Here is a 17712-nt window from a genome sequence, read left to right as displayed (position 1 = left end):
AGAGCTCTAAGACTCCCCACTCCCACAAATGGAGATTTTCTTTTTTTTAATTTTTTTTTTAACGTTTATTTATTTTTGAGCCAGAGAGAGACAGAGCATGAACGGGGGAGGGTCAGAGAGAGGGAGACACAGAATCTGAAACAGGCTCCAGGCTCTGAGCCGTCAGCACAGAGCCCGATGCGGGGCTCGAACTCACGGACCGCGAGATCATGACCTGAGCCGAAGTCGTTCGCTCAACCGACTGAGCCACCCAGGCGCCCCAGATTTTCTTTTTTTAAAATAAAGGTTCTGGACCGGAATTGGGCCACTTTATTTTGGGGGATCAAACTCCAACGTATAAAGGCTTTTGTCTTTTTAAGAACGCGTATTAAATATATTGTTTGTGTGTGAGAGAGAAATGGATGGGGAGTGGGGAGGAAAGAGCCGAGAAGAGTGAGATAGAGATGAGGGAGATAGACGGAGGGAGGGAGAATTTAAGCTCCATACCTAAAAGCAAAGTAAAGATTTATGTTCATTTGTCATTTTCCTGACTAATTTTTCCTGGTCGAGCTCATACGCACCCCTTGCTTGTGCTCTCGCTGTAGCGATGTTGTTTATCCCAGGATTGGTGTGTCCATATCAAAGTCAAAGAGATTGCCTATTTAGTTGTCCTTTGGGAAGATGCTATACCATTACTTCTGTGTGCACAGGGCCTAGCACACTGCATACATCTCTCATGTTCAGTGACTGGCTGTGTGAATCCCATACAGCATTTAAACCTTTCATTTACTTTAATGGCTTTACCCATTTAAGGAAATAAAGGCTTGTTCCCTTTATAGGATACCAACTATTTAACTAAACATCATTCACTTAGAGGGAGATTATAAGTGAATTCGTTTCTCTAGGGCTGGCTACCATTACCTTACATGAGCACTTTTGTATGGCCATTTTAGGAAAGATCCAAGAGAAAGATGGAGAGGCTAAGACCTTGGTGGTAAGAGGGGTACACGATGCATGTGCAAGTCAGTGTCACTTGAGGCTCCAATGACAGAATTGTTAAAAGAGGGAAGAATACAGTGCACTTGCATCTAAATGAGTGTAAGCTGAAAAATGTTTGCTGACTTGAACACCTGGCATCAAAGCCCCAAACAACTCAGATAAAAAAGAAATAAGTAGAAGTGCCTGGCTTAGTTGGTTAAGGTCTGACTCTTGATTTTGGCTCAGGTCATGATCTCACGGTGTATGAGATCGAGCCCTACATTGGGCTCTGAACTGACAGTGTGGAGCCTGCTTGGGATTCTTTCTCTCCCTCCCTCTCTGCCCCTTCCCTGCATGTGCTCACTCTGTCTCTCTCTCTCTCTCTCTCTCAAAATGAATAAATAAGCTTAAAAAAATACGAAATAAGTAAATATTTATAGAATTGAAATGACAACAACTAAGTGTACTTACTTAACTTTAGGTTTTATTTAACTAATTTACATATTTTATGGATTGTAAGTAGAAAATAGAAGTGGCCAATTGGTGTAGGAATTTAAATAAACAGTTACATTTCTAAGTGGGTAAATAGAATTCTACTTGATTCAATTATTCAGGCAGGCAGTTAATTTAACAAGGTGTCAAATATCATAATCAGCCAAGGTCAGATTTTCAAAGAAGTGACATTGCAAGTAAATGTTTACATAAACAGTTACATTTTAGGACAGTGAGTTAAAGATAAAATCTTTTTCTGTTGGCTTGATGTAATTTCTAGAATATTGGATATGTTTCTTTCTAAATCCCTTCAGTTTATTGATACCATGATGGAGAGATTTGTTTCTTGGGTTTAAGATTTCATTTTCTGTTCAGATAAAAATACCTCTAGGAAGGGTATATTAGAGTTTGTCATTTAACTCTTAATGTTGGAAGTTCATAACATTCTTTCCTAAAAACTATTTATATAGAAAGAAAATAGCAGTATCAAGAAGACTGGGAAGGCAGCCTCTCCCTGTCTATCAAAATTAAAATTGCACTTACCCTTTGACCCAGCAGTCCCTCTTTTGGGAATATGTTTGGGGGGGGGGCTGTGGAAGCAAGATGCATAGTAATGTTTAGAGAATGTTATCTTCTATGTAGATAAGGGAAGAAATAAAATAAGTGTGATTCTTTTATTTGCATAAAGAAATACTAGCAGGATACATGAGAAATTATTGAACGTAGTTATAAGGTTATGCCAAAGAGATGGGGGGGGGCGGGTACAGGGGTTATTATACTTGGAGATAGAGAGGAATAAGACTTTTACCTTTATATACTTTTGCATCATTTTGATTTTTGAATCATGTGAGTGTATTACCTATTTTTTTTTAAAGTTTATTTATTATTTTGAGAGAGAGAGCATGAGCAGGGGAAGGGCAGAGAGAAAGAATCCCAAGCAGGCTCCACACTGCCAGCATAGAGCCCGATGCGGGGCTTGAACTCAGGAACCGTAGAGGCCTTTAGCCATTGATGCAGCGGACTGCTAACATGAAGGGACTTTTCTGACATTCTGGCCACATGCCACTCAGTCATGTTCTCTATGTATCTGTTTTCCTATAGATGCCAGAGGAACAAGCATTCTGTGTTTTGGTGAAAATCATGTATGACTATGGTTTGCGAGATCTCTACAAAAACAACTTTGAAGATCTTCACTGTAAATTCTATCAGTTGGAGAGACTAATGCAGGTAAGTGAAAATTAGGCTTTTGTCACTCAGGGGTTGTTTGAAGTACAGAAAAAAATAATAAAATTGATGAACAATAATGATTCATGGAGGTTTATTGGACTTCTACAGAAAATGTAGACATATTTGGTTTCTGACCACTATCTACATTGGTGTTAATATTTATTTCACCATTTGATCATTTTTAAAATAGTCTTCTATTTTAAATATTCAACTTTAACATAGTGAGTTAAGTCAGTGAAGAGATTCCCAAGTATTACTTGTAAAGAAATGAAGATGTTAACAGAATAAAGATTGAAATACGTAAGAACTTTCTCCACCTTAATTAGCACCAGTACCGTATTTAGGTCCACATGTACAGAACTCTTTGAAGGGACAGAAAGGTATTGAAAGAGAATAAAAAACTTAAACATTTTAATGTAGAGATGTATTAAAATTTTTTTCTCATATAATGTCCTGATCTCAAACAGTGTTGTTACTGTTTCACAGTATGTCTGTGTAATCTGTGTCAGATATGACATAATAAAAAAATTGTGAGCAAAAGCAAAGTTAATGACTAGTGCTGATAAAAGGAATTACTGAGTAGGTTTGAAATTCCACCTGATGTTGGAAATCTTATATCTGTTTTTTAATGTTTATTTATTAAACATTAACATTCAACATTGAGAGAGATAGAGAATGAGAAAGAGGGAGACAGAGGATCTGAAGCAGACTCTGTGCTGACAGCAGTGAGCCCACAGTGGGGCTGGAACTCATGAACTGTGAGATCATGACCTGAGCCAAAGTTTGATGCTCAACTCACTAAGCCACCCAGGTGCCCCTGTGCAATGTGTTTATATGGCTTCCTCTATATGGGGTATTGGGAATCCAAGAAAAATGTGAAGGAAATACATGAATGGATTGAGTCCGTGTTGGATAAAAGTAAAGTTAATCAAGGAGGAAGGTTAGGGGGATGCAGCAGCAGAGATACTGGTAGGAGCTCATTGGCATGACCTGTCAGGAGATCCGTAGGTGTCTAAAGAGGGAGGTGAGCTCAGTAGGAGACCGAAAAACTAAAACAGGGAAGAGAGAGACTTAGCAGTGGAGTTACGGACAACTTTACTAGAAAAGAATGTGGGAGGGTAGAAAACCTTAAACATTAGGAAGAAATGAAATGGGGGAAGGATGTCAAATGAACTGTAAGCACAATGGTGTACAGGCATCGAGGAGAAAAAAAAAATGTGTAGAAGAATCTGGTAACTATGGACAGTAAAAGCAATAGACTCTTTTTTAGAGATTTAATCCTTCCAAGTAAATATTTGGGACTTTTCACTTCTTTACCTTTTATTTACAGAAGTTTATGTTTTTTTCTAAGGTCCGTATTCTTAAAAGCTTTAAGAGTCAAATAAGTGTAACTGATAAATGAAGAGCATATTTGTGGTACTGTGAAGAAAACCAGACACATTTTTCTGTTAGGGTCTTTCAGTGGTGACCATTTGGACACCCCAATTTATTTATTTATTTATTTATTTTTTCAACGTTTATTTATTTTTGGGACAGAGAGAGACAGAGCATGAACGGGGGAGGGTCAGAGAGAGAGGGAGACACAGAATCGGAAACAGGCTCCAGGCTCTGAGCCATCAGCCCAGAGCCTGACGCGGGGCTCGAACTCACGGACCGCGAGATCGTGACCTGGCTGAAGTCGGACGCTTAACCGACTGCGCCACCCAGGCGCCCCTGGACACCCCAATTTAAAGTACCTAATGGGTACATCTGGGTGCTTTTCAAAAAGCATCTGATGTAAGAAGTTAGGCTTTTCTTTTTGTTTTTGTGATCTGTTTATGAAAACAGAATGCACGTGGGCTTTTGCGTATCTTTGCTTTTGTCTTTCAGTTAGAGGAATAGCTAGGCTGATACTCTGTACTTTACCTTTCATGCTTTTGACAAGCATTTACTTGTGTAAATTGGAAAAAAAAGGGATCAGGGTGACATAAAGGCATTTTTAGGAGACATCCAATTTCATACATTATACACTTGCAGTTTCTATAGTTTGCCATTTTTAATGTCAAAGACCTATTGTTTTAAAGTTTGGTTATGTTTTGGGCTTTTCTCAATACTGCACAAATTTACTGGAGTGATACCATAGATCCCAGATGATGTTGATATTAAGTGGTCTCCAAAGAGAAGATAAATTTCTGTCCTAGGTAGTTAGGCGTTGAACCCTGAATGGAGTGTTGGACTTGACTCTGGAGGGATGACATTGATTAGACTACAGGTGTTCTGTCAGAGCAAGCATGTCCCAAGAAACAAGAACAGTCAAGTGAGCAACAGGTGATATTTGTTATTTGTTCATAACAAGTCTGCCTTTATTTTCCTTGATTATCCTGTCCCCAGTGCTCATCTCCTGTCATTGCTTCTGTGTAATTACATGAAATTCAGCAGATGCCACGAAAAATTGAGAGTGGTCATAGAAAGCTTGTTCTAAACTATAGTAGTGGTAGGAAATAAAGCTTCTCAGTCTTCCTTCCCCTCAATTTTCCACTTTGACTTTTTAGGAGCAGTTACCAGACCTGCATACCCATTTTTGTGATCTGCACCTGGAAGCACATATGTACGCGTCCCAGTGGTTTCTCACTCTTTTCACTGCCAAGTTCCCTCTCTGCATGGTCTTCCACATCATTGACTTACTGCTTTGTGAGGTACAGTAACTCCATCTCTCATACCTAAACCAAAGTAGAAAATAGTTTCTAAAGTGGCTACAATTTTTTTTTTACTTTAAGCCATAAATACCATAGAGTTCTATTTGAATTTTTAGTAAAGACTATTCTAGTTGTAATTTTATTACTTGTGAGAAAGTGTTTAAGCATATATAATTTTTTCAAAGTAAGATGAGGTAATTAAATGTATGCAATTAAAATTCATAATAAGCCTTTATTTGTGTAATAATATATTACTAATATAAAGGACCCTTAAAGTTAAATAAATTTAAAATCAAGTGTTTCTAATAGTAATGCAGTTATACTCCAATAGTGAATATAAATGAAAATTGTACAGTAATTTTAATTTAATTTTAATTTTCTATTCTATTCTATTCTATTCTATTCTATTCTATTCTATTCTATTCTATTCTAAATGCCAGTATAGTTAACATACAGTGTTATGTTAGTTTCAGGTATACAATATAGTGATTCAGCACTCCAAACAGCACCCAGTGCTTGGGGCACCTGGGTGGCTCCGTTGGTTAAGCATCGGACTTTGGCTCACAGTTTGTGAGTTCGAGCCTTGTATTGGGCTCTGTGCTGACAGCTCAGAGCCTGGAGCCTGTTTCAGATTCTGTGTCTCCCTCTCTCTCTACCCCTCCACCACTTGCTCCATGTCTGTCTCTGTCTCTGTCTCTCTCTCTCTCTCTCTCTCTCTCAAAAATAAACATAAAAAAAAAAAAAGACACCCAGTGCTCATCACAAGTGCACTCCTTAATCCCCATAAACTATTTTACCCATGTCCCTATCGACCTCCCCTTTGGTAACCCTCAGTTTGTCCTCTAATTATGTAGTAATTTAATCCTCAATTCATAAGATATTTCTATTGTATATGATGTTTGACACTCCTACCAGATAACAGTGAAGTGATACTCTAAAGTTTCTACATCATATAATTTTATTTTCAGGCAGGATATTTCAAAAATTAGCTTGCAAAATATTTTAGGTATCTGTATTTATATCTTTTATTGTTTTTATTTCCTTTGGTGGCAAAATTTATTTACTCCTTTTTTTTTGAAGCAGGGAGGGGCAAAGAGAAGGGGCGAGAGAGACTCAAGCAGGCCCCGCACCCAGTGTAGAGCCCAATGCAGGGCTTGATACCACGATCGTGTCTGGAACCGAAGTCAAGAGTCGGATGCTTAACTGACTGAGCCACCCAGGCACCCCATACTTACTTTACTCTTAAAGAAATAAGCAACATTACACACACATACATCATATAATGCCAGTCAACATGTTGGACAGTCTTAGCAGTGATAGGAAAGCTGCTGTAGGAGAATAACTTTTTTATTATTGGGAATATATATGTACATAAATTATACTGTCTTAAATTAGAAAGCTAGAGTAATCATGGGGCCCCTGGGTGGCTCCGTCAGTTAAGCGCCGACTTCGGCTCAGGTTTGTGAGTTCGAGCCCTGCATTGGGCTCTGTGCTGACAGCTCAGAGCCTGGAGCCTGCTTCCGATTCTGTGTCTCCCTCTCTCTCTGCCCCTCCCCCGCTCGTGTTCTGTCTCTCTCTGGCTCTCAAAAATAAATAAACATTAAAAAAAATTTTTTTTTTAAAGAAAGCTAATCAAAAGTATAAACCTAATATAATCTGGACAGTTTTGTATTTCTACGTTACTTTTTATACAGTTTCCTCTTTCTTAAAAGTCTAACCATTTTAATCACCCTGGGGACCAGAAATTTCATTTCAAAAGTAAGATTAAAGAAGATAAAGTACATCAGCTGCACAAAGTAAAACTGTTAGTTCTAGCCTATCACAGCAGTAACCATTTCATACGCAAGCCACGTTGGGTTCGCTCTTGGAGGTTCTAGGTAACAGTTGCACAGTACGTGAAAGTTGCAGAGCATTTTGTAAGGGTGTAAGAGTTGTAAACATTTGTAACATATTTTGACAAAGAAAGTTTGAGTGACTTGCTGAAGGTCACAGAATAAGGTCTCCAATTCTGAACACGTAACAGCTAGAGAACCTGACCGATAGCATAGTAACTCTCTGATTTTTTTTTTTTACTGATAAATTCATTTCTAAACTGCCTATATAAATATAACCTAAAGGAAGAATGCAGAATTAGAAGCTAAAACTTTATTCAAAGTCAAAATGGTGTGATCACAGTATACACAAATTTAGGCATTTGTACTAAAAATTCTACTTGGCCTGATTATCCAAATTGGTGTGGTGAACAGTTCTGACTCTAATTTAGTGCAATACTCTTCGAAAGTAAAAGCCAAATTTATATCTTTGAGTTCTGTGAACTTAAAGTAATACTAAAATTTAGTTTTCATGAGTATTCATAGGTCCTATTTATTTTAATCACCCTGGGGACTAGAAATTTCATACTAAGCTGAGTAGTATTTCATGATATTTATTAAAAAATGGGAAAGTGAGGGTATGACCTTTTAACAGTTTTATCTTTATATATAGTAGGAGCTTGCAAAAGTTAATATCATTGCTTCATGTTTTTTGCTGAAAGAGATTATCTAATTTCATACTATATTAGTTCTATACTGTTCATTATAGTAATGAGAATGAAATTAATATGCTTAATCATACCAGTTAAATTGGATTTCTCGGTCACTTTTGGCAGAATAGTAACACTATCCTTTAGCTCACTAGACTGATGACCTTCTAAAATTGTCTCTATCTCAGTGGTTCCATACCTGACATTGGAGTATCATCCATGGGTCTTCTGGAACCCAGATTCATAATTTCTCGGGAAATTTTTGTCTTGAAGATACTGGAATTTCTAATGTCAGGTGCTAAGAAAATTAGCAACATATATGGTAGAGAAATGAAAAGTCGATTTATAAGCCTTCTTATCATTTGCCAACTGTGATTTCTAGTTACGGTGTTTGAAATATCTTAATGCTTATTAAAATTAATAAGTATTATATATATTACTTTACCTCCACTTAAACCTATATTCTGTAGCTGCTTAAGGAAATTGCATAGCTTTCTAAAACATAGAATAGTTTGTAATCACAGGATCATGGTAACCAGGGAAATAAATAATAACATCCCTTAATAGTTCAAAATTTTGTTGGGAACAGTATCAGGATATTCATTTCTTTCCACTAACTCATCTTTGTCAGCGGATTATTTTGCAAAGGAAATTTTTAGGTAAACTTTGATTTCCTGCCTGTCTGTGTTTTTTCTCTTTGCCCCTTTCCTCCTTGTAGTTAATAAACTGTTTATATCAAAGCTCTTCTTTCATATGAGGTAGAGTTTTCTAAAAGAAGAAATGATATAACACAGTCTTAATTAGAATCATCTATAGGTATTGTTTTTGTCCTATTCTCTATTTTTTAGGAAAATGATTTAAATCTTCCTGGGCTATGAATTAATGTTTAGTTACAAATGGAACGCTGAGAAATTCTCAGATGGAAAAGTTGATTTTTCAAAATTCATCACTCTGACCAAAAAAACCCAAAAGTGTTAATCTGCAGGATTATTTTGCTCAGAGATCCTATTGCAGAGTGAGAAAGACATCAAGCTTGCGACTTTTAGAAAGCTTATCATCGTCTCGTGTTTTCCTGTGCTAAATGCTTTTAAGGATTTTTTTCATTCATCTGGAGGTCAAAAATATGAAGCTAATGTAGTAGAAGAAAATTTAGGAAGAGTGTTAGTAGACTTTGTGCAGTCTGAATTAAAAACTTCTAGGTGTTAATAGTTCATTTAAAGTGTTTATATAAAGCTGAATATATGGTGACTCAGGTTAATTCCCCTATTTAGTGAAGATGATGGCATCAGGATTTTAAACTAGAGTTTGAAAAAAACATTTTATTGAGATGAATGGAACTTTCTATAAATTATCATTTAGCCAATCAATGAAATGAAATTATTGTTTTTAAAAAGAACAAAACCTGGGCGCCTGGGTGGCTCAGTCGGTTAAGTGTCTGACTTCGGCTCAGGTCATGATCTCACAGTCCGTGAGTTCAAGCCCCGCGTTGGGCTCTGTGCTGACCGCTCAGAGCCTGGAGCCTGCTTCAGATTCTGTGTCTCCCTCTCTCTCTGACCCTCCCCTATTCATGCTCTGTCTTTCTGTCTCAAAAATAAATAAACATTAAAAAAAAATTTAAAAAAAGAACAAAACCTGTTATGGTTTATTGTCTGCCTCTATCTGAGGAGATAAGAAAAAGGCTAAAAGTATTAACAATTATAGTGTAAATATTGTACTGTTAACCCACCGAGAATAGAATAGTGCTTAAAAAAAAATGTTTATTTAATTATTTTTGAGAGAGAGAGAGCACAAGCTGGAGAGGGGCAGAGAGAGAGGGACAGACAGGCAGACAGAATCCAAAGCAGGCTCCAGACTCTGAGCTGTCAGCACAGAGTCCTATGTGGGGCTCAAACCCACCAACTGTGAGAACATGACCTGAGCCAAGGTCGGATGCTCAACTGACTAAGCCACCCAGGTGCCCCAGAATATTGCTTTTCTAAAAGAACTTTTTGTTGAAGTATAAAAGATTAAAAGAAAATTTGCAAAAATTAGTGAAAACATGATGATTTTTCATAAAGTGAACGTAACTTGTGTAACAAGCACCCAGATCAAAAAGAAGCAGAATACCGTCTGAATTTCAGAAGCCCTCCTCTCTTTCATTGCCCCTGCCTTCACTACCTCTCTGAAGAGTGAGTTACCACTGTCCTGACTTCTAACACCATACATTAGTTTTGATTTTGTTTTGAACTTCATTTAAATGGAATACTACGATATGAACTCTTTTGATGGAGGTGTTTCATTCATCACTATGTTTGTGAGATTCATCCATAGTTGCATCTAGACAGGGTTCATTTGTTCCAATCCATTCTTCCAACGTATTGTTGATGGGCATTTAGGTTGTTTCCACATCAGGGTTCTTGTAAATAGTGTTGCTGTGAACATTCTTCAGCTTTTTTTTTTTTTTTTTTTTTTTGATGTTTATTTATTTTTGAGAGAGGAGGGAGCTTGCCTGCGCAGGCGCACGTGAGTGGGGGAGGGGCAGAGAGACAGAGGGGACAGAGGATCCGAAGAGGGCTCTGCGCTGACAGCAGCAAGCCCAATGCAGGGCTTGAACTCTTGAACTGTGAGATCCTGACCTGAACTGAAGTCAGGTGCTCAACCGACTGAGCCACCCAGGCACTCCCCACTTGTCTTTTGGCAAACACCCGAAGGCACTTCTTTGGGTACCTATGTAGGAGTGGGATTGCTGGCGTGTATATATGAGGGCTTAGTGGATGCCACTGAGCAGCTCTCCAGAGTATTTGGAACATTACCTTTTGAGTTGTCTTTATTCAGTGAAAGTCTTCCTTGTGATAAAAGGCAGGTGTTTGTTTTGTTTTGTTTTGTTTTGTTTTTTTTAAGAGGGCAGATCCTAGATCAGATTAGAGTTCATGCATATGGAACAAAATAAAACTCATTTGGTTGAAAACTCACTTGATTTCTGAAGTTGCATACAGATGGGAACTAAGAGCTGGATCTAAGAGCTGAGTCACTTTTTTTTTTAATGTTTTATTTATTTTTGAGAGAGAGAGAGAGCGAGCACAAGCTGGGTAGGGACATCGAGAGAGAAACAGAGGATTTGAAGCAGGCTCCATGCCGACAGCAGTGAGTCTGATGTGGGGCTTGAACTCACAGACTGTGAGGTCATGACCTGAGCTGAAGTTGGATGCTTAACTGACGCAGCCACCCAGGTGCCCCGAGTTGAATCACTTTTGTGCTTACATGTAAGAGAAGTTAAGCCAGTGGGAAAAATCCAGCGATGTATTCAGTTACAGAAGAAGCAACATAGAGACAGTTTGACATTGGAGTTTAGATATTTGGCTTTTTAGTTAATCCTTCCTGTATCATTTTGTTTATGTTATTTTACCTATATACGTCTCAGTTTTTTTCTCTGTTAAATGATGCTAACAAAACCATCTCCCAGGTTTATTTTAAAGATTGAAATGAGAGTATGAATATAAAATGCCGGCTATACAGTAAATATCCAGTTAATAATATTACTCTCCATTCTGCTCTGTCCACCTGTATAGCTCTTTTATTACTTCTCAGTTTCTTCAGTTAACAAAATGACTTCAGAGATTCTTAGGAGAACAGGTTAACTGTTGGTTCTCTCTTACCTTTCTAACCACCTTTGTTTCCCTCTAGTTGAGATGCTTTTTTTTTTTTTTTTTTTTTTTTTTTTTTTTTTGCTAAGGCCAAAATTTTATCTATTTACCTTCAAGGAAGTTTAATTCTATCTCATCTTGACTAGTGATTGAAGTAGTCCTCCTAAAGTATGTTTTTCTTCTACCTTTCAGAGACATAAGAACATAAGTATTTCTTTTAGTCTTGACAAAATAACTGACAGCTGATGTTTGAAGTTGACTCTTCCCAAATAGTTCAATTTTTGGAGTATCAAATATATTCAGCTTTATATAGTAACTTGATATTTCATGAAATGTAATGAAATAATTGGCCCTTCAAATTAGAATGTGTTTCCTGCCTCTCCTTTCTTCTTCGGGTGACGAAAAAAATGAAGTATGATACTACCATATCTAATTAAATACCACCAAGTAGATGCCTCCTTTCAAAACCATTTTCTGAACCTCTTATCTAAAGAGTAGATTCATTCTATAATATTCTTATTCTTTGCCCCCATTTTTCTTCCTCAAACAGTAATAAGTGAATTTTTTATTGAGATATAATTGGCATATAATATTGTAGAAGTCTGAGGTATATGATGTGTATCAAAGGTATTTGATACCTTTATATATTGCAATATGATTACTACACTAGCATTAGGTGATACCTTTTTCAAATGATATGTTGGATTTAAAATGCATTAGAGGGGCGCCTGGGTGGCTCAGTCGGTTGAGCGTCCAACTTCAGCTCAGGTCATGATCTCACAGTTCGTGGGTTCGAGCCCCGCATCAGGCTCTGTGCTGACCACTTGCTCAGAGCCTGGAGCCTGCTTCAGATTCTGTGTCTCCTTCTCTCTCTGCCCCTCCCCCACTCACACTTTGTCTCACTCTGTTTCTCAAAAATAAGTAAATGTAAAAAAAAATTTTTAATGCATTAGAATGAGCAAAGGAACATAAACATAAATTTTCTAAAAACTTTAAGAGTAGAAAAAAAATGCTTTGACCAACCAATAAATAGTGTAAAGGTTATTTTAAAGTTTTATTTATCAATAGAAATCTTCAGGACTAGAGGGAAACAAACTCTAAAGTCTTGTTTTTGGATCCTAACTTATTTCTCACCTACAAGGATTTTTATGGTTCTCACGTCAGTTGTCTTATAGCTCTTTCTTGTGTTCGCACTAATTTTGATATTACAGAAAGAGTAGAAACCTCAGGTTAAATGGCAGAACCATTGTGTGTGATTCCTGTGGCTTCAACGAAATATTCACTCATTCATTCATTTAGTCAACAAACATTTTTTGAACTCCTTCTAAATGCTTGGCACCATTCAGGTTTGGGGATACAACAGTAAAGAAAAGCAGACAAAACTCTTGGCCTTCATTAAGTTTTTATCCTTGTGTAAGGTACAGACAGTAAACAAATGACTAAGTAGAATATATACTCTAGGGGCATCTGGGTGGCTCAATCAATTAAGTGTCTGACTCTTGATTGTGGCTCAGGTCATGATCTCACCGTTCATGAGTTCGAGCCCTGAGTCAGGCTCCACGCGAACAGCACAGCGCCTGCTTGGGAATCTCTCTTTCTCCCTCTCCCTCTGCCCCTCCCCTACTCTCTCTCTCTCTCTGTCTCTCTGTCTCTCAAAATAAGAAATAAACTTTTTAAAAATCTTAAAAAAAAAAAAGAATAGTTTATTAGAGGTGTTAAGTGCTATGGGAAAAAAACGAAGGAAGAGAAATGTAGTCGATCTCAATAGTAGAGAATTTAGGTTTTACTGGACTGAGATGGGAAACAACTGGAGAGGTTAGGTATAGCACTGGCATGCTCTGATATATATTTTATCCTCATCACTCAGGTTGCCCTATTGAAAAAAGATTGTGGGAGAGTTCGAAGGGGAAAATGGGGGACCAGTTATGAGGCAACTGCAGTCATTTGGGTTGCTTGGACCAAGTTAGTGGTAGTGGACGTGGGGAGAAGTGGTTGAATTCTGGACAGATTTTAAAAGTGTAGCGGACAGGATGATGTACTGATGGATCATCTGGGGTAAGTTCATTGATTTATATTTTCATTTAATGTGGTGGTGAGAGAGAATGGTGGCCCGTACAGCTTCTATACTTCAGGGAGCATCTTTGAGACAGATGATGTTGAGGAGTGACTGGGCCATGTTATTGTTGCATGCTTTATTCTGGAAGTGCTTGGGTTACAATTTGTCTGCAGTGTTTGTTCTAGAAGCAGGTTCTGGTACCCTTGGGATCATTTAAGGTAAGTGTTTAAGAAATGTAGAGGGTGGAATAATTACGAAAGATGATCAGTGGAGGAATAAGCATGTCAAACCTCGTACGTACTTTAAAATAAAGGTACATGTTTACTGGTAAAAATAGGAGTGGTATTTTGCTCCAGTAGAATCAGACCCACATGACTTTGAGGACTCACAAATATACCTCCAACCTGTTTCATAACGAACCCACAGTATCTAATTATGTGTTTAGTCCTCATAATCAGAACATATTTCACTGACTTAAAGGTATAGGGTAACAGGGTTTTTTTTTTTTCCAATAAAAATCTTTCAGTTTATCCTGAATTGGAATAATTAAAGTTACTTTGTAGTCTTTTTGTTGCAGAAAGCTCATAGTGATTAAACTGTGTAGCACGGATTAAATAAAATAACTAAGCATATTCTGTTACTTTTATGAGTAAATACAATGTTTTTAAAAAAACATTAAGACATACCATATACTCTTCTGTATCCATATCCCTGGTTAAGAAACAAAATAATACGAACAAGATTAGTTTTGTTTATTATCACCTTTCCCAGGAAATAGCCCCTCTCCTCTGCCTTCCTCAGAGGAACCATTATACAGAATTCAGTGTTTATCATTCCCATTCGTGTCTGTATTTTTACTGCATATGTGTGTATCTCTGAGCAATTTATAATTGAACATATTTGGAAAATATTGTACTCATTGGTTTTGAAGTCCTCTTCTGAAATAGGTCTAGGAAACTGTCTTCTGTCTCCAAACTGGTATCATGTACTATTCAGTTACCTCCTAACTATTCTTTCCACTCGACTCCGTTTGATCCCACTATTCTCCATAGCATCCAGAGAGATTTTCATAAAACCCATATCAGGTCATGTCTTTCCTTGGCTGAAAAGCCTTCAGTGATTTCCCACTAAGTAAAACTCACATTGTATCACTTGGTCTGTAATCTTGCCCTTCCTTCCTCCCCAGTGGTATCCTTGAGTCAGTCTTCCTCTTACTATACTTCAACACTGGCCTTCTTTTAGTTTTTGGAACACTTAAGATCTTCTCAGGTAGAAAATGTGTGCATATTCTTTATTTCCCTTCTGCCTAGAATGTACCCCCCACTCTTTACCTGGCTAATTCCTTCAGCCCTGAGGGTAAATGTTACTTCCTCTAAGAAGCTTTTCCTGGTCAGCCATTCTTAAATAGTCCAAACATTTGATAGCACCCTGTAGGTAGTGGTTATTTATTTACTGTGGATTACTTTTCAAAGGCCTGCATCTCCCACTAGCTTCTAAATCTCTGAAAAGAGAAGCCATGTCTCTCTTGTGCACTACTGTATACCTTGTAGTCAACTTGTAGACATACAAGGAATATCTATTGAAGGAAAATAGGAGTGAAGAATCAAAGGAAACATTTATTTGTATCATCTTTATTTAAATGTTTTTGTGAAATCCCATAGGCTGAAAAAATGGCTTTGCTCTTGAGTTTTAGAGGAAAAGATAAGTTAATATATTTAGAAATTCCGTTTTAGTTATAATATTTTAAGAAACAGAAGCCCTGACACAGTAGCTCAAGTACAGTGGAGGATTATTATAACCATAAAGGGACTCTAGGAGAAGATAAACAAGCAGACCTCAGGAACGACAGGTGCCACAGAAACCCCAGGCACGCGTCTCTCTTACTCTTTATTGCTGTGAATTGTTCCTCCTTTCCCAACCTGCTTCTTTGTGACTTTGTTTTGTTTAGGGTCTGCAGTATCTCAGAAGGTTTTGCCATGGTTACTCAACTCTAGTATCGAGAGCTCTTGGCAATCTCCTTATATTTGTCAGGTAAAATTCTTGAGGGATGACCCAACTGGTCCTCTTCATATTTTAAAATAAGCCTGCATAGTCCTAGGTCGCAGATATGTGTCACCCCAGGTAGTTGTCTGTGTCTTATCCAATATGCCGTGGAAAGCAGTAGTCTTGAGTGAGTCACATGACCTATAGCCCACTCAACAGGAGCTGTACTTGGAGGCAGATTTTCTGAGAAGGGTCACTGGTGGATCTAGCACAACAAAACGTTTCTGGTGTGCATACACCCCATGGACTAAAATTCTTAGTTTTGACTTCTTTGAAAGTTGGCATTTTATGAATACAATATTTATTTTAAAAAGTTCTAATGCATCTCAAAAATATATCATCCGGCCATAGATATTTATTTAATTAGAGTGGGGAGTCGCACAGTTTTAATATAGGGTATAATCTTAAAAACTGTGGTCTTCAGGGTGGAAGGGGTAGCAGCATTCCAAATCATTTTCATGATAGTTTTTTCAGGTAAGGTTTTGAGTAAAGACAGTGTGTAATTTTGATCTATATTATTTTAATGATTATTTGCAAAACTACATATAGTATTTGAATGCTTTCCATTGTCTGGAAATTGGATTGTGAAAGCATCTTCCAACATAATTGTCTAACTACCTCCATTGTAGTCATTAGTAATAGTACTCTGATCCATAAATTATTTATATTGTACAATATAGAGGTCTATCATATGGTATCAGCTGGAAGTAAGCCCTTGTTTTGGAGAGCAGTTGATTTCCTTCACTGTCCAGTTTTATGAATACCCAATGTTTACTGATAAGCTCTTCACTTTTTAAGTCTCAGAGGTTTGAGGACATGATACTGGCCGGCTTTTCTGCAGAGTATCTCTGGGTCCTACACTGTGCTAGAAGCTTTACACACCTTGTCCCACGTTTCCTTACCTTCTTGCAAATAGACTGTTGCCCTCCACCTTCTTCATTTAGTTGGCCAAATTAGAAATAATTATATTTTTAGTTTTTGTTTAATCCACACGGGCAGATGGTCTTATTGTTCTTGTCCATCTCTATAGCAAATAGACCAGTGGTCTTTGCCTCTCTTGTAAGGACCCTGCATTATCTACTCTCACTCAAAGGTTGGATTATTTTATCGATTCTCAACATCACTTGGGATCTCTGAGTCCAAGACTCTGTTTGATTTCATACCTCAGATGTTCTTTCTATGGGCTAGCAGAACTTCACTATGAAATAGTTCTTCTGATGCTCCTGCTATTTTTCTCTGTCTCCCCTTTTCAAGTACTTTTACCATCAGCATCCTTGTTGGGCATTTTTAACTAAACAGTGGTTTGACCTTTACCTTATTTACCCAGGGCTTCTTCATTATATGTAGAGAAACAATATCCAGCCATCAGTAGTAGAATTGCTGACTGCATTAGTTTAAAAGAAGCATAATAGGACTTTCTGCTCTTTTGCTTTTAGGATTATCTTACCAGGGTTTTCAGAAGCTATTATTTTTTTATAGGTCCACTTGACATTTTGCTTCTTGCCCATGTCCAAGTAATATAGCCCATTTTGGTCTTTTTTGGTTAGGAGTATTGCCAGAAAATTTTCTGTACTCGAACAATTTCCAGCATGTTCCACTGGCGCATTGACCTACTGGACTGCAGTGTAGGCCGTGTCACAGTCTGCTCGCTGTTTCTTACTGAAGGCATTTAGTGGTCATGGTCTAATTGTTCCCTAACCTGCCAAATGAAATAGGTACATCTACTTCTACTAGTTGTCTTGTTTATGTGAATTGTCAGGGAAGGGTCCATTTTGTCCACAGGATCCTTAATACAGAGAAAAATTAGTACATTCTTAGTATTCAGAATCTCTGTTTCCCTATAAATCTATTTAAAAGATCATTTATGAATATTAACATAGGGCTCTTATAAAAGGATCAAAGACAGATATCCAACAGTACTACTGATAAAACCTCTAATTTAAATGCTCTTTTTTTGTTAAATAGAATCAAAGCACATTTTATCTAAATTAATAAGCTTTTAGCTTGAGAAGTAAACAGCTTAAAATAAGTGACTATGGGTTGAAGCTAATAGTGCTGAGCATATTCAGATAGAGTCAGCCTTGAAATACACAAAATTATCAGGGCCTGAAAAACAGG

At 37.4% G+C, this 17712-nt stretch overlaps 1 protein-coding gene across 9 annotated transcripts in view; it reads left to right on the top strand.

Moving 5' to 3' along the window:
- Window positions 1–17712, top strand: part of RABGAP1L (RAB GTPase activating protein 1 like) — a 767496-nt gene that overhangs the window by 487883 nt on the left and 261901 nt on the right. For all 9 annotated transcript variants that reach the window (XM_045452833.1, XM_045452836.1, XM_045452834.1 and 6 more), the window contains 2 exons: window positions 2551–2676; window positions 5208–5351. In XM_045452833.1, the coding sequence (XP_045308789.1) occupies window positions 2551–2676; window positions 5208–5351 (270 nt within the window). The remainder of the gene's footprint in view (window positions 1–2550; window positions 2677–5207; window positions 5352–17712) is intronic.

Source organism: Leopardus geoffroyi, chromosome C3 (genome assembly GCF_018350155.1).
Source record: "Leopardus geoffroyi isolate Oge1 chromosome C3, O.geoffroyi_Oge1_pat1.0, whole genome shotgun sequence".
Classification (NCBI taxonomy): Eukaryota; Metazoa; Chordata; class Mammalia; order Carnivora; family Felidae; genus Leopardus; species Leopardus geoffroyi.
Note: the sequence above shows the minus strand (reverse complement) of the source record. Positions and strands in the feature narration are given on the sequence as shown.